At 41.5% G+C, this 17,844-nt stretch overlaps 1 protein-coding gene and 5 non-coding genes across 6 annotated transcripts in view; 4 read left to right on the top strand and 2 right to left on the bottom strand.

Annotated features, from left to right (window-relative positions):
• The first annotated feature begins 1,467 nt into the window (after positions 1 to 1,467).
• Positions 1,468 to 1,539, top strand: TRNAA-UGC (transfer RNA alanine (anticodon UGC)). The gene has a single exon. It is a non-coding gene; the product is annotated as a tRNA-Ala (tRNA).
• Positions 1,540 to 7,273: 5,734 nt separating this feature from the next.
• Positions 7,274 to 7,353, top strand: TRNAL-UAG (transfer RNA leucine (anticodon UAG)). The gene has a single exon. It is a non-coding gene; the product is annotated as a tRNA-Leu (tRNA).
• Positions 7,354 to 7,868: 515 nt separating this feature from the next.
• Positions 7,869 to 7,940, bottom strand: TRNAQ-CUG (transfer RNA glutamine (anticodon CUG)). Its single transcript has one exon. It is a non-coding gene; the product is annotated as a tRNA-Gln (tRNA).
• A 433-nt stretch (positions 7,941 to 8,373) lies between these two features.
• On the top strand, positions 8,374 to 8,445 carry TRNAA-UGC (transfer RNA alanine (anticodon UGC)). The gene has a single exon. It is a non-coding gene; the product is annotated as a tRNA-Ala (tRNA).
• A 4,941-nt stretch (positions 8,446 to 13,386) lies between these two features.
• Positions 13,387 to 13,470, bottom strand: TRNAL-UAA (transfer RNA leucine (anticodon UAA)). Its single transcript has one exon. It is a non-coding gene; the product is annotated as a tRNA-Leu (tRNA).
• Positions 13,471 to 15,603: 2,133 nt separating this feature from the next.
• LOC117600435 (uncharacterized) overlaps positions 15,604 to 17,844 on the top strand; it is a 257,165-nt gene continuing 254,924 nt past the window's right edge. The window contains exons 1-3 of the mRNA XM_034315873.2: positions 15,604 to 15,713; positions 15,805 to 15,892; positions 16,193 to 16,334. Coding sequence (XP_034171764.1) covers positions 16,325 to 16,334 — 10 coding nt within the window. The 5' untranslated portion in view covers positions 15,604 to 15,713; positions 15,805 to 15,892; positions 16,193 to 16,324. The remainder of the gene's footprint in view (positions 15,714 to 15,804; positions 15,893 to 16,192; positions 16,335 to 17,844) is intronic.

Below are 17,844 nucleotides of genomic sequence, written 5' to 3'. Positions count from 1 at the left end.
TCACGTTACCAGCATCGGGTTACGATTTATCAAGTTTTTAGGCACACAGAAATTTTCAAAGGGGGATATCGAATTGCAAGTTACAGCGTTGTCAATGAATATTGACATTTCGAGTGAAAAAATACTAAAATCGATCATACATATATTCCTTTTGATTCATGATATCTAAACAATGACTAAACATACGTCAGTTGTATAGAAACACTCGTGTATCATTTCTGATTTAAATCTTACCACATTCAAACTCGTTACGTTACACGTGTTCATTAAAGAATATAATGTGATCGCTCGAATGCACTTTGCTCGGATGAAACGTGTCTGTAGTTACAGACAGGTTACAGACGTAATTAAGAATATATCAACACGTAACGAACTAGCAGGTAGCTGCCAGTACTTTCAGTTGATAAAACGATTCATTCTCGTTCGTTCGAAAGGCTTCCTCCTTCTTTCCTCGGTGTGAAACCAACATCGTTTATTATAATACTCCATTCTGTTCCCTGCACATAAACATCTTGGCCTTTAGAAAGCATAGAGAATGGTCACTTTCACTTTTACCTATTCAACGTTCGAACGTCTGTATCGTATTTCTTATGCAATGTACAGATCTATTCCTAAGGTGTCGGAGGATCTGGCACGTGTTATTTTATTAAAAATAAAATAAAATCCTCTGACTTGTCCCTTAAAGAAAGGTTTCTATTGCGGCAATTCAGTGACTTGAACTTTACAATCTATTTTATTCATTTTATTTGATTTTTATGAGAAAAACAGGCATGCCTTAGCAACGTTACAGTGTTTTGTATTAACAAGAAATAAATCACCAGCTAGATATATCAGGGTACTAATGATTCAAAGACACGCAATGCAAGTATCTACAACGATAGGTCAGAGGTTAGATATTCTTCTAGGCGGATAGGGAGACGAACAAAAAAAAAGGAGAAAAAAACGCGGGCACAGGATAAAAGTGACAGTGCACCGGGCGATAGATCTTCATTAGAGGCCGCTGGTGCATAAGTCACGCGACGGGGGATGACTTTTAGCCACCCTCGTAATTCTTCAGCACGTACTCCAACCCCCCCCCCGCGCGAATGCATAGCAATAATGGGCCGCAATTGCGATAGATGACTATCGATTTTACCTCGGGACCTTTCATAATTCGTGTAACAGGTATTTATACGGATTGTATGATTGCCCGCGAACTGCACCCTGCACTTTCGAAAATGACGCACCTGTATATCGTATTATTATCACAGAGCTGAATGCATCAATCAGAACAGACGTGTTCATTGATCATATCAATCGTATTCGTGCGTTGAAAATATTATTGAATGCTTGTTTTAAGAATTTGGGAATTTTACATTGATTACGAATGCAGATTTTCAAAAATGTTTAATTATGATGATTACAACTATATTGTTGTCTATGTATGAAACAACTATTGTAACGCAGGAAAGAACCAGAAGTCGTCGCGGGGATGTAGCTCAGTGGTAGAGCGTTCGCTTTGCATGTGAAAGGCCCCGGGTTCGATCCCCGGCATCTCCAAGATCTTTTTTTTCCCAACATTATCATTCGATACATAAATATATTATTAATGATTTTTACAATTAATGGAAAACATATTACAGTTTAAATGATACGTAATAATTGAATCAAATAATTTGAAGGATTTGTAGATGAATAGTTAATATTAAAATGGAAGAAACGAAAGAATACATGTTATTCTGAAATATTAGTATGTTCACAATGTTTTTCCGTAATTCCATATCAGCCAGCCATAAATCATCAAAAGAAAACGGGAAAGGCAGTACTTTACGCGGTGAAATCTGATATTCGCGTAAAAAACATAGAAGTAAATTGAAATAACAGGAAGCTGCGGAGCACACGTATAATCATCGATTCCCCTCGAGCGTGCGGTTGTCCGGTGTCAGCAATCAGAATCTTCTGCTGGTTTTCCTTCAATTTTCTCTCTCTTTTTTTTTCAGAAACCTCGCAACTGCTGTCCATCGTCCGGAAGGATATTTTACGTTTCGCGAAGCCTGACGATAACGGAATTCGCCAACATTTTATTAGGGTTTCCGTATTTAATTTTCGACCGGCACGGTCTATTTTCCATTACACGGAGAAACAACAGTTGACAGAAGCATTTTCAGGATTTCAAGGAACCTCCGCGGAAAATTATATAAAACTGGACGGTCACGCGGTAAATTTCAATTACCCGCTGTCGCGGCGAGTTTCCCAAACGACACCTTACGCTCGTGTACGAATCGAGACGAAGAGAAGAAATTCCCTTTCTCCCGAATTAAATGCCAAGAACAAATCTCTACGTTTCTTTGCGCTGACAAGAAACAAAAACGAAATGCCGATGACTCGCAAGGACAAAAATATCGGTAGGTAAAAGAATGGAGAGGCGAAGAGAACGAGAGTCAATCGAGTGTAGGTAACACGCCCCAAAGGGGTTGCTACTCGCTGCTACGTCCGTTCGCTTTCCGCTCGCCTGTCCGTCTCAGAAATGCCGGGGAAATTGCAAGAGAAAAAAGTATCTTGCAACGCAGACTCGCAGAATCGTGTTGAGCAATTGCAGCGGAATAACACGGTTCCACTGCAGCGGGACACGTTCGCGTGCTCTAATCCGATTAGCGTAAAAACTGCATCCGACTGCATCCGAATCGCGTAGGAACCGCGTGGCTCGGCTGAAAACTCGACGCACGCAAGCTATGCAGTTCTCAAGCTAAATGCATTTATCGTTGATGCACCGAGGGAGAAAATCAGAGCCCTCCGTTGCCGCTGCCGCACCATTGTCCTCGCGTTCCTCGTCGTTGTGTGTGTTGGAGGACGCCGTGGCGAGGTGGCGAGCAAGGGGTTGCGTCGGAGGGTTCCAAGTGGAAAGACAGGGAGAGAAGAGGGTTGCGCGCCATTCCTTCGGCATTGCGTCATACATCGATTCCCTAGGGATTCCCACGACGTCAGCCCGAGACGAGAACCAACACCGCATCGCATTCGCTTTCACCAGGTAAAATTTACTATTACCAACGAATCTATCTGTAACGCGACACACTAGATTTTTCCTCTCTTGCCTTTAATCACTGGGTACATGGAAAGGGTAAAAGAAAGATTACGTTTGATCAAATTAATCCTGGACGCCTGAACACGGTAACTCGTCCGGTAAAAGCCATCGATTGGTAATCACTGTTTCACGTTTCGAGCGAATCGACCGTGGGTGAACTTGAGGGGAAAAAAAAGAGAGGAAGAGAAGGAATAATGGAAACGGTGTCTCGCTTAGGGGTAATCGTCGTCGCGTGCTCGGTGCCTAAAAATGGGGTTGCCAGGTCTGATTAATCATCGGCAATCTCGCGAGAGCACGGCGAAAAGGACGGGGCCATTAAAGGCAAACGACGAAAACTTCGTCACCGCTCGCATCCGATGAACGCAACGTGGTCCGGGAAACGAGTTATTTTTTTCCCCAGCCGTCGGTCTCGTGGATACGCACGAAAAAGAAACAGAGACGAGCGAGTAATTTAATTGAAATTCCCCGCCCGTAACCCCGCTGGTGCCCAGAAATTGTGGAAAAAACGAGTCATACGATCGCTGGGGCTGCGTGAAAATGGAATTACAACGGGAAACGTGGTTTACTCGATGATGCAGGTGAATGCCGGTTTCGCGAGTGATCGAGCGAAACAGGGGCGGTAACAGGCCGGGGAGGGAGCCGGAATCGATTCTCTGCGATCCCGATCCAGAGGGTTTGTCGGGACAAATTTTTTGCTATTAAATTTCCTCGCAAATTGGCCTTGCAAAATTACTCTCAATTACCGCGAGAGCCTATCTCGATGGATGCCTGCGCTCGTTCTCGTCGCCTGGCCTCGAGCAGCCTACAATTCGACTGAAAAATATTCTATCTCCGGCGAACGTGTACGGTTTTCTCGTGTGTACAGTGTACAAATTGCTAGGCACAAATCGATCGATAATTTAAACCGGTAATCGAGACGCTTTTCCGACGCGCGGTCTCGACAGCGCGTACAACCGGAAATATTAGCAGGAAAATCAGTCGGTCCCAGAACGATCACTTATAACTCGATTTGCTTTAATTAAAAATCGTCCACGCCTACGGCGTAAGGTATGAAATTACACGGATCGTAGCTCGATAAAACGCGTACCCGAAAATCCTCTACGCCCCGGCAAAAGTACGCACCGTTTCGCGATCCGTGGTATCAAACAGTTAGTTTCTCGTTTAATTATATATCGATCAGAATGGTGGATCGAGCTCGCCGCTTCGTTTCGATATGCACGTTTTAATTAGCCCGGTCTCGCGAAAGAACGATCTCTCGTCGAACGACGAGATAAACAGAAACACAGTGTAATTCGATTCGGAAGGTGCAAATATTTGTGCAGATTGTAACGTTGTGTTTTCAGAGGTTACCCGAGGCGCAGTGGGTTATACAGGAACCGATGCAATGAAGTGCATATAGACACTTCATCACCGCGCATCCGGAATCGCCGGAGGTCAGTTACGCAAAAATATTCCCCGCTGTAGTAACATCGTGTTTCGGGAAACGGGAGAGTGGCCGGAAACACCGAGGACCCCACCATCGCATCGTCCAGCGTGTTTCGCCTATCTGGCCCGTCTATTTCCAGTTTACAATGGAATCGAAACAGAGGTCAGTTACGAGAAAATATTGACTGATCGCGCATAATGGCACATCCGAGTGTCAACAATAGAATCCGTCGTTCTACCTACGTGTTCCCACCTATCGCGATGCGAAGCACGGACAACCGTCCACACGGACGCGATATCACAGATACAGTCGGCTAAGCATAGACCGATGTTAAAGCACGCACATTTCCTGGTCCTCATCAATTGTCATTAAACGACATGATTATTGCGCCTGTTGACGATTATTGCGGCGATAGACCGTTACCGGAATATCCAGCGAAGCCCGCGGCCTCATAATGATCGATGCTCGATACGTACTCGTCGGGTATTTCGTTAATGGCCGGCACATTGTGTCGAGCAACGTGCACGGCCTCGTGAAAATAGCGAAAGCCCCATTCGCGTCCCGTTAACGAGCCGTTTCGAGAACCGCGTTTTATCCAAGTCCCCTTGCTCGGATTTTCTGCCCGTTATCGGTCAACCTCCAAGTCGATAACTCGTCGATACACTGGCGTGCCAGCCGAACCGATTGTTTCGTCGTTCCAAATGATTATTTCATTTTTGTTCTTTTCCACGCTATACTTGCCGTGTATCGTTAACGATCTCGATTGTCCTGGGAACGACGATCGTTTAACGCGTGAAATAATCGTATCATCCGATAAATTATATTCGCTCGCGATGATTTTGCATTAACGTACAAACGAACGGGCGGAAGTCACGAAACAGGGAGCACCTGTACGGCCGCAGAGTGTATAATCGTAGCGGTGTTTCCCTCGCGCCACGAGTCACCCGGCATAGATGATTCGCCGAAAATAATAGATTTATCATCCCCCAATTGGCTTCTAGCAGTTTATTTCATGAGAATCCATAGAGGTGCGCCCCCCGCGCGCCCCTCCAGTAGACGGTCCAATATACGCGCAAAGGATTTTCTCTATGATATGCAACATGCGGGAGGTAATTCAGTCGGTGCAAGTCATCGGGATCATCTACGCTCGCCTCTTAACGATCCATCATTTACCGCGACAGCCACGAGTATTAGGCTAAAGTGGCGGCGTGATTCTGCTAAACGCGATGCTAAACAGGTACACCGGTTAACGCGAAACTCTCGAGATTCTGCACGTGAGAGGAACAATGTCCTTTCGAAGCGATCAATCGTGTACGCGATTTCTCTGCGTTAACGTTCACGACGATTAGAGCCGTTCGGTCGATAATCGACAAATCTTGACGATAACGATACCATAATGAAAAACATTGATCAGAAAAAGCGACGGGATTATAGAACATCGGTGTGAAGAATACGAAACAGTGAAATTTATCTTCTATTTTCTACCGTATCACCGTATCTCGGCCCTGTAACGAGGGGGCTTCGCTTGCAAGACCGATTTCGGCTTATCTGGCCAGCTTATCAGCCACACGAATATTCACGCGAATTTATCGATCTGTCTACAGTCGTTTCGGCACGACCCAAGTTTTCTCTCTCTCTAAAGCGTCAGTTTTACGCTCACCGTCCCCCGGGGACGTGATAAGAAAAAAAAGAAAGAAAAAGGATATAAGAAGGCACACCGTCGCGAGTCGCGTTATGAGCATGAATTTTTATATTGAGATGTTATCGCATCGCACCGCTACCGGGAAGGGAAAATAAAAACGAAGAGATTCGCGACCATAATGATGTACGTCCGCGCGTACCGTAGCACCGCTACTTTCGTTGCTTTCTTTCCCTTCGGCAACTCGAACGTGTAAACGCGCTTCTGAAAACAAAAAAGAAGGAACCACAATTCGAAGGGAAATGACCGACGAAATCGATCGTAAAATTGTTCCTTTTTCGCGAAAGAGGAACGATTTGAATACATTCAGATTACAGATAATGTATATCATTTTTACTAATCTAATGCTCTAATTTCTGATTTCGAGTTAATAGCGTAATTTTACATTCAGAATTGCCTTTTTATATTTTCATTTTCTACTTGTTTGATTAAATGGAATACGCAGTGTAAACCACTGACGACCCCACCTGGCAGTGAACGCGGTAGAAATCGTAATTTTATACGACAAACAACTCCTCGAGCATTGCATAACGCTGTGACCAAAATAGACAACGATGCGTGTTCGCGTTATACACTACCGGCCAAAAGTACGGCCACCTCTTCATCACGATGACAACCTGTGACGATCATCCGTTAGCTACGATGAAAGCGTTTAATCATTATTCTATCCTGGCAACTTCCTGCCTTAATTGCCTGTTTGTTAGCTTAATTAATGGTCGCTGATACGCGGAAGGTAATATCTGAGGTTTAGAGATGGTTCATAGATTACGTTGCACATTGTCGCGGTTTATGCAATATTATACGCGAATGTGGAGACGTAATAAAGTAATCTTGAAACTGACCTACATATATCAAATTCTCTAATGAATTAATTAATTGTCACGATAAAATTATTATGCAACACTTTGGTGCAGAAAATAATCTGAAAGAATAAGATAATGAGATGAATTAAGACAGTAAGTATGACAGTATATTGTTTAGGTACAATATGGAGTATATTACTTGCGATATTTTAAAATAAACTAGCTTTAAAATATATATAGCGGCTATCGGGTTTTATAGTTAAATAGAGAAAGACCACTCCGAAGGCAGCGTGGCCGAGCGGTCTAAGGCGCTGGTTTTAGGCACCAGTCCGTAAGGGCGTGGGTTCGAATCCCACCGCTGTCAGAATTCTTTTTTTATTCTAATTAAAAAATTTTGCAATATATAACAAATAATATAGAAACATAAATAATCAAATATTTTTTTCTAAATACGTTTAACGAGATCAAAATGTTTAGTAATGAAATTATTTGTAACGAATCTTGTTTTAAGATAAATTTAGGTCGATAAGTAATGTTTAAAGTAGAATTATAAACAATAAAATTTGTGTATAGCTGTTTCAAGGATAGTAATTAATATCAGTAAACGCAACGCATACAATGTAATGCAGTTATAAAGTGAAATGTGTAAAATCTGCAAAACTGTGCTCCAAAATAAATTGTTTATTTTGCTGTCATATATTGTTTATGTTACATCAAATTGAGTATAAAATGAATCTCTACGTGGATTATATTATATACTTTGTTAGCTAAATAAAGATACAGTTTAGTGCAATTGGTTACATGGAGAAACACTCGTATAAAATATGATGTATACGAGTGGATATGTATAAAAATATTGTTTAAAAATGTCAAAAATACAGGTCCCACCGAGATTTGAACTCGGATCGCTGGATTCAGAGTCCAGAGTGCTAACCATTACACCATGGGACCTTTGAAAATGTTTGCTAAAAATACAGGTGAAGGGGAAGCCTTCAAAAATAAATTTTGTTACTGTAAGTGCAGTTACACTAACAAGACAAGGTTAATGATCGAATAGAATGCACAACTATACACAAATCTATGGAACAATTAATGGGTACTTATCATTTCTCAAAATGTAAAGCCAATTAACTTTTATAAAAAAAAATTAATTAATCCAAATATATCAATTAAATGAATGCAATCAGAATTCGGTGCATCATGATCAATTACACTGATATGTAGAGCTGTACCTCTGTGGAAGTTGTATAAATACATTTCAACGTTTAAAGTGGAATATATATGGAATAAATCATGCTTTTGATAAAATAATTTTAAAAAGTTGCAAAAATCAATAGCACGTGAAACTACCTACTCTTTCATTATAAGAGCCCATCAAAAAAACGGGGATGTAGCTCAGTGGTAGAGCGTTCGCTTTGCATGTGAAAGGCCCCGGGTTCGATCCCCGGCATCTCCAATTTTTTTATTTCTTTTTTTCACTCTTTAAATTCAATCTATACTCGTTATCAGCTTTCAAACATTTACGCAAACATACCGGCCGTACATTTCGCTTCGCGTTACCTCATGTATACCCGATATTACTGCATCGAATCCAAATGAGCTTTGTGATTTGAACCAAAATCGAAAGTGCGCATATATCTTTGAAAAATGAATCAATTTAAAAGATACAGATTCTATTGAAGCATATTTCGATTAACGAATATTCTTCACAGCAAATGAAAGTTATTGTGAATAAATTGTCCGTTTAATCTGCAACAACCTAATGCATATTTGATCAACTTCATGACCATGATTACAGGCACATATGCTGAACGATTATCAGCGCGATTCAGCGTCCAATACGATCGTACGACAACAATGACGAGAATAAACGAAAAGGAATGAGAAAGGAGAAAAAAAAAAAGATGCAAATCGACATGCGCGAGTACTCGCGATGGCCATGGTCGTATGTAAAACGAAACACACAGGGGAGACGATAGGATGCAAACGAAGGCAAGCAGAGAGATTGAATGGTAATAGTCTCCGATTCGTCATATGCAAAAGTTTCGTATATCCGAGTGAAAAGCGGCCCCCGCGCTCGCTGGAGAAAGATGGTATCATTTGAATTGCCGTGCTCATCGCGGTGGCCAGATATCTCCTATCTGTTCGCAACGAAACGCGGAGAGAATAATCGCGCGAAATATACTGTGACAGGCTCTTTTTTTTTTTCCTTCATTCTTTCTCTTTCTCTTTATCCCTCTTTCAGCCGCGGGATATACACCGTCGCGGCCGTTGAGAATTAATCATCGCGGAGAAACGACGCAGTAAGGCAGAACATAGCTCGGCTCTAACGTAATAGAACGCCGATGAGTTGTACGATGCAAGAAATACTCCGATGCGGATAAAGGCCTTGATTGATCGGAGGTAAACGTGACCGTTTAATGTTGCAGCCGCCACGGAAAGAGGGAAAGACACGGTCGATCGCGGAAAAAGATACGACGAGGTTGCCACTTGTTTCTTTCCATTGTTCTCCGTCTCTTTCTTTATATTGTTCCTTAGAAAACAGCTATTATCTTGTATGCAAATCTACAGTTACGTAAATCTATTTTGCAGGGATACACCGTCGGTGCATCCGAGAAGATGAGACGCGATGTCATTCGATGGAACGACGACCTTCTACCGAGAAACGCGAAACCTTGAATAAGAATCTAATCTAAGAAGAAAATTAGTGACTGCCAAGCGTGCGTATTGGTTCGCAGATTTTGGGATAGGAAATCTAATAGAGCCGCCTAAATCAGCTGATATTCCCTCGAAAGGGAAAGCACGGCAGACAGTTCGAATGCCCCTATCACTGGACCGTTATAATATTCTGTCCGGCAATCCCGGTATCTATTTTATTCTGTCCCTGAGACTCGGCGTAACTACGTGAAAACAACATAAAAAAAAAAAAAAAAAAGAATCTCGTCGCATAGATATCGAGTTTTGACCCCGATGGGGTCAGCACTGGAGCGTGTGACCATTTTGTCACCCTCGCGACAATTTTATTTACCGAATATCCGTCGTCTCAGTGTAGCTGTCCGAGCGTCGATCCGACATAAAAGCCTCCTCTCCTATCGGGGACGTTTTCTTTTCGAGTTAGACGCGCGAAACTTCCGGCTGAATTTAAATGTCCAATTGTACGAGAACGATGGCCCCCTTTTTCGCTCTCGATGGAACTAGCTTCGAAGTTTGTCGCATAGTTTGGAAATGGACGACACGGGAACGGCTTTCGTCGTCGTTCCTTGAATTCGTATCTCGTGCCGGCGAGAATTCCCGTCACGTCGACCTCTACTTCGGCTGATAAGTTTCCTCGAAGAAATTACGGGTTAATTCGATGCTCGCACCCCGTGTTTTCAACTCGCGACGAACGAGGGTGCGAGCTGAGAATCGGCTTGAATGGCGAGGACGAAGAAGCGGGCGAGAGGAAAAAGGATTTAAAACAAAAAGTCAGCAGTCGGGTGTCCAATAGGACGAAGCGCAACCGGGAAGTGACGAGCGCGAGGTGGTTAGAGGTGACTGCAGCAGAAATCCATCAGATGGAAGAGATCACGCCTGCCTCCATGCCTGGGACAATGACGGGTCCCGCAGACAGTTTTTGTATTCGCCAGCTTCTTTCTCTTTCTTTTCTGTTTCCTTCTTGTTTTTCCTCTGTTTTATTTTTCAGTTCTATTTTTTCTTCCCTCCTCCCGACCTGCTGTACCTGCCCTCCAGTTGTTCCGTTCGACTCGCGACAGTGTGTTCGCCAAGAGGATGGTTGGGGAGCTTTAAATATTTAGGCGGCTAATTTTCACGGAGGATTTTTAAGCCGACGAAGGAAAGTGAGAATTGAAAAGAAACGCGGTGACGCGGAGGGAGAGGACCGGGCGAAATGTCCTCCAGACTGAAATAATAATGAGAGGCGCCAGTGCCTTTAATCACGATATTAAACATTTACGATTGCCATGGCGTCCTCCTCTTAAGACTATTCTTCTTTTTTAACGCGGCCCCGATCCGATCTTCCCTTCTATACAAAGCGACCTACCCTCTAACCATCCTCCACCACCTCTTGTTTATGTTTACGTACCTTTCTGATAACCTTACGCGGAGATCAACCTCGTTCACGACAGCTTCCTTTAAGATACGCCCTGTGAACGATGCAACGATGCGACCCACGCTCGAGATTATTGCGAAAGACTCGAGTCTCTGTAGAAGGTTATATCGAGCCGGAGATGTCTGGAATGAAATGAATTCCCGCTCAAAGGGACTCTCTGAACGACAGAGAAAAAGTCCAATTTTTCTTGGCCGCTACTGTGGACAGAGATTACGTGCTGGTCCGCGTCTGTATCGATGACAATGGCGAAGCGAAGCGGATCGAGCAGCCAGCTCAATCTAGTCCTCGGTTTGTTTTGCTTTCTCGCGCAATTTGTCATCCATTGTCTGACCGTGCACCAGCGTACCTCGACTCGCCGCGAATCGTTATTTATGGTTTTCGCTTGATTAATTTTTGCCTCATCTTCGTGATGTCACGAAATTGTCAGAGTCAGGAGCAGCTTCCTTTTTCGCTGACGCTCCATTTACGATTTACAACTCTTCCATTGTTAACAGGTTGAATGTCAGAAAGGTTATTCAACGCGACGGAAACGAAGAAACATCCCCTTGACTGAGATGCAGTCGAATTGAAATCACGTTTTTAAGGTTCGATTAAGGTGACGATAACGCGAGGCGATAGCCTGGGAAGACGGAGATGAATTTAATATTCCGAATCCCGGTAACGCGATTTCACGGGACGTCAGGCTTTTGAGACGCGTAAGCATTATAAATACGATTTCTCTTACGGATTTGCTAAGGGAGGATTTCTCTTACTGTTTTCCAATTTTTTTTTCTTTCTCACTTTCACGCTTCGACTGGTAAAATTGAATCACCGTGGTCGCAAACGGAATATGAAGAAGTGAAAAATGAACAGCTAACAGAGGATTTCTTTAGATACTGATACGAGACGTATCGAAACACTGATAACTTAAATTGTGTCGTGCAAACTGTTACTCGATAAGCTTAAATCAGAGAACGAGCATAAACAGAAAAAGAGTCAAGCGAGTCAGAAGGGCAACAGGAAAAAAAGTAATACGCAGTACCCCGATTCGTGGACACCTACCCTGCCGCTCTTTTCCATCCTCCTGTTCACCCCCTTTTTTTTCATAGCAGACCCTTTATACGTCGACCACAGTATCGACAGGAACGGCACCCCATAGCTACGAGGGTACCTTCGAGGTTCTATTGTGCAACGTTCGCGCAAGGGTTGCTTGAAATACGTGCGTCTGATTTTTTTTTTTTTCAACGCGACTAGCTCTCTTCTACTCTTTCTCTCTCTTCCTCTCTCTCTCACCCCGCTGCCCATATCCTTGTGCGGCCATAACGAAGAAAGTCGAGATATTCGTGTGGTAACGTGAGAATGACAACAGATGCGTCGGAATGAAATTACAAGTGTGCTCGGGTTTATTGTGCCAGCAGCAGGAGTTGTGCTTTTTTAGCGAAATTGTTGTGACAAGCATTTCAACGGGCGACTCTTGGTGTTTCTTTTCTCTCACGGCCGGTACATAGATTCCCCTTTCTGAATAGGGTGGTCTCGTGACACTTTTACGGTGTCAAGTCCCGGTCTTCTGGGAAAAAGGGCCGCCAGTCTACCGGTTTAGTAATCCGATTTAATCGGCTCTCTTTTCCTTCCCGGTACAACAATTCGAACGAAACTGTTGGCGAAACTTGGAAACGTCGATAAATGGCGTTACGAGGGCCTGATCTCTGAAGGAAGGGATGCGCTCGTTCGTAAGGTCTCCGGGATTTTCAGCGAATACGAATCATGAATGCGAAACGATCGCGGAAACATCGGCAATTATGAAGTTCGCGAAGATCCGATCGTGCATTTATGTAAATACGCGGAGACGAACGCGCCCTCACGTTCAATAACGGGATTACCGGGCTAAACTTGCTCGCGCACGGTTCGCTGGCTTATCTCAGCCTCCCTAATTGTCTATGACTATTCATCAAGTCATTTATACTCGGCTCAATTATCACTGCCATCAGTTACGAGATTCGAGTCACTTCGAATCTGGCTTCGACGAAAGCTACCACCATTTATCTTTCCACGGAAGATACATACTCCGTAATTGCAAATCGTTTCTTAGCACGTTAATTAATGATTCGTTAATGAAACTAGTTTGCTTCGGATTTAAATGTTGGTACTCTTTTTCTTGCTACATGTAATTTACGAGATACGTTATTTTATGCGTCAATTAATTATGTTTTTAGTTAAAATATTTAGTTAATTATCATTTCTATTTAAGTATAGTAAAATAGTATTAATGCATTGAATTTATATAAGATAAAAAAAATTTTTAAAAGAATTTGCTAAGTGTGGGGTTCGAACCCACGCTCCCAGATGGGAACCAGAGCTTAAATCTGGCGCCTTAGACCGCTCGGCCAACCTAGCTTTCTTGGGAACCTAATTCTTAGCTATGGTAGATATGGTACACAATTAATATAATGTATTTTATAAAACAATAAACATATATTATGCAGACAAAGTTACACTAAAGAGACAATTATTGTTAAATTAAATAAGATAAAGAATATTTACCATGATGAACACAATAAATACCCTACAAAAATAAATATAGGTACCAGCAATATTTAAACGAGAAGCTAACAAAGTCTTTGTTAGTACGAAATCGTAGAAAAATAGTGGAAGTTATAAAGGACGAGGAGGGCGATTTAAATAATAGTATCATTATTCATTTTCCATGTTCCTAGCGTTGACTAATGTTGGACTCAAGGAAATCGTGCTCCCTTGTAAAACTTGATTGCACTCTTTGTCGTACAAGTGTGCTGCAACGTTTATACACGATTCCCTTTTAAAGGGTAGGTTTGAAAACGATTATGATTCAAGGCATTTACCGAAACGAATATGTCTGGCGTTTCAACGTTGACCGATAACCGTCTTCTCACTCGCACGAGAAAGTCCAACGACCCGTTTCCATTAGTCGTTTTAACACTTAACACTGTGTTCCGCGGATTTACACGCGTATCATCTACGGTCCTTTACTGATAAAAGAAGCATGCATTGCGTACACAATACCGACCGTGTATTGCACTGTCGATAAGTCCGCGCGGCGTATACGAATGCATGTCGACTGCAATAAAACCCAATCGCACTGTCTCGACTATACTTCGCGTCGTAAAAAAAAAGAAACGGGAACTTCGATATAAGTGAAGTCGTAGAGGTATTCATATAGTCGTTGTTGGTATATTTATAAGGGATACGATTGATGTGGTTGATGTTGAAATCGCGTGCCGTCAATGTTGTACCAGTCTGCACCTATCCCATCGTTAAGGTGTACTCTGCCATGTCATTAACGTAATCGTTCTCCGTCACTTTGAGAACTTCTCGAGAGAACACTCGATATTTTAAGTAATCTGAAGTTCTAACTTCACTTCCGACACGACTGCTCGTGAATTTCCACTTACGTTTGCGTTCCACGCGGAGAACCATTTGTTGGCGACATTCGAACATGAACGCATCTGTCATAGAGTTTCTAAGTATGTCGAAGTCACGAAAGTGATAACAATACAGGAGCGATATTGCTTGTTTCTTTTAAAAGGCTAAACGCCTTGGCAATAATGAAACAGGAGAACGATTAGTTTAGACATGCATTCCTTGTTAAACACATGTGTTTCGGAACGTAAACTCGACACCCTTAGAACAGATGCTGAATGCATAGCTGTCATCTGAATTTAGGTTAACACGTGTCAAACTTGACTTTCCTTCAAAAGACTCGAAACCGTGCAGCTGGTTAAGCGAAAGCTATTTATTCCGAAATTACTTGAATAGAAATCATTGACAATGGAATTCAGACGATTAAAAAGATATTTCAGTGTAATTCGCGCCTCGCGTTGATAGGTTAAGTTACTGAGAAAACCACTAACCTTGCATAGGGAACGAAGGGCTTTGATCCTGAGATTAGTAAAGCTTGTTTGTAAATACTGATTATGAATATTTACATGTAATCCTCTTCGACCTAGCGAGTTATCGCAGGAAAGGAACAACGTCTCCTTGTGTGATTTTTATCTATTTCACTTTTTACGTCTCCGCGTTCCGTAAACACTTTTTATCCACAACTATACTTTAAGATTATATAACAGAACGTATTCGTTATCGATAACACGATACACTGTCGGATTTTAAGTATTTTACGTATAACGATGCGAATCAATACCACAGCACATTATAACCAACGCCCTGATCGATGAAAAGTTCAATACTGCTAGACTGTTGCTGAAGAAGAAATGCATTGATTGGATACTTAGAATCTATATCGTGATTGGTTCATTGACCTTCGATCCTTTTTGACAGAAATTTAAAAAATACACATTTCGGTAATTAAATAAATGAAATACGTAAAAATAAAATATTTAAATAATAATTTAAAGATAATTAAATAACTATTTGTAAGAAAAGTTTCTAATTATATCAGAAGCTTTGGAATATAATTTTTAATAAGTACTAAAATGTGATTGGCTAGTCAGATTAAAGATGGATTAGCAGACCAATCACGTTGCTCCGTTTCCGAAAAGAAGTGCAAACGGAAGCGCTACATTCTGGTATAATCGACGCCATTAAGATGTGCAAGGTGTCACGGATGCTGCGTGCTCCATAAATTCGTTGGAAAAATCATGGTAATTACTAATTATTTCACTTTCTTTGCTTTCGTTTCTTTGAAATCTACAATTAGTATTATTCGAATGCACGTATTTTGTTTACAAACAGGAGTGCTGTATTCTGACATAATCGACGCTATTTAAGTGCAAGGTGCCACGGATGCTGTGTGTTGCAGAAATTGGTTGGAAAAATCAAGGTAATTACCTTTATAAGTAATTGTTTTCCTCTCTTTGATTTCGTTCCTCTGAAATCTACAATTAGTATTATTCGAATGCACGTATTTTGTTCACAAACTCATGAATGATAGACGCAAAGCGTACGGTTGAAAGTACGACGGGATTTCTACGTTCTAGAAAGTGTAGACGCCATGATGTAGTCCTTTGTCTTTGTGTACGGTCGCAGAGAAAAATTAGCTTTTTGAAATAATCCACGTGTGTTATTGGCTAGTAAGGGTCGTTTCATGTTCACTGCTTATTGTTTTCATCGTACCGCACAGGACTGCTTTTGTGCCAATACTTCAAAGTGGCATACACCTACGCTGAGGGAGGGTACCGTACACCACAAAAATCACGCGACCTGAAACGAGATCGTCTTTTCCGTCTTCTTGAGGTGTTGCTGCTTGCTGGGAATGCTGTGGGGTGAGTCACTGATTCAAAATTTGCCTGCATGAATAATATGCTTATTTTATTAAAGATAGATATACAGACTAATTATGTGAAACATGATGTACGTATATTCCATTTACCATGTCATGCACTATTGCATATGTAAGTGACATATTGAAATATGTAAAATTCATTTGTATTTAATCGACTGTTATAATTAAGAAGGAAATAACATGTACAAACGTTTAATATCTCAGTTTGATAAAAAATTAACATAATTATGAGCAGTATGAAAGAATTTATTTCTAGTTCTTAATTCAATTTAAATTGAATTCTCTTCAAATAAAATTGGTTCAAATTATGACTTCCCTTTGTTTATTAAAAATATTAAAAAATAATACATTTCATAAGGGTATCCTGGTTGTTTAATCAGTATTACATGTGATACCAGTATTCATACTTTTTTTTCATTTCGTTTTTACTTGGTCTGTGTATCTACGCTTCTCGTTAAAATGCACAATGCCGGGAAACGGAACTTTGTGATGCACGCGTTACCGAACTGAGCACCGGTGGAATATATACGCGCAGAAAAGCACTGTCGATTGCATCCGCCGACAGGAACACTAATCACGGGACCCGCTGTCTTTTAAGATTATTAAAATCGTCAAAGCTTCAAAGTCCTCAAAGGGTTAATTACCCTACGGGATATTTATGGCTGGGTTACTCTCTTCCCTCGCTCGCCAGGGAGTAGAGGCAAATAAAGAAGGAGCACGCGCGGACAGGGAAGAGGTAGTCGCTACCCTGGAAAGAGAGCCTTTCTCTTGGTGTGTCATTGTCAGGGCATGTAGATAGATTGCTCAAACGGTAATTGATTTCCTGTATCTTGTTGCATAATAAAATATGCAGCGCTAGAAGGTTTTGCATTAAAAATGTTATATGTATTAAGGAATTTTTCAATATATTCTTTATAGGTAATATCTCTGACAGTTGGTACATTTTCGGTTTTCTATAAATGATTTTATATTCATAACGCTTGTATGATGATTCAATATTGATTATCTAATTAATTATTAAACAATCTTCTTCGCTTTAAAACCGGATATCTACTTGTATCAAATGCTCAGATCTTATCACCGTTGCATATTTTGAAGAACAGCTTGCTACGAACTCGGTCAATTTTTCTTCGATACGCAACGGTGATACGATACGAACGTTTGTTACAAATGCATACCCGGCTTAAAATTTTTTTCAAAGTACGTGGATTTTATAAGGATTAAAAAATTGCTATAGATACACGGCTAAGTGATACCTACAGTTAACTTGAGCCTCGCGTTAATACACATTTCGTGAAATCGAGGTTGCAAAAAAAGTTAACGATGCTCTTGCAATGAAACTGGTAAATGGTCTAACCGTAAAAAACGCAAGGTCGGTATGTATAAGTAGAAATGAAACGCAATGGTAAGTTCGCAACTACGATATCTGCACGCGTTTATATCCTGTTGTGAGCGTACTTAGACAAAGTACTTACTTGCAATCGCTTTAA

The sequence above is a fragment of the Osmia lignaria genome, chromosome 15 (assembly GCF_051020975.1).
Source record: "Osmia lignaria lignaria isolate PbOS001 chromosome 15, iyOsmLign1, whole genome shotgun sequence".
In the NCBI taxonomy this organism is placed as follows: Eukaryota; Metazoa; Arthropoda; class Insecta; order Hymenoptera; family Megachilidae; genus Osmia; species Osmia lignaria.
This window is presented reverse-complemented; position numbering and strand designations above follow the sequence as displayed.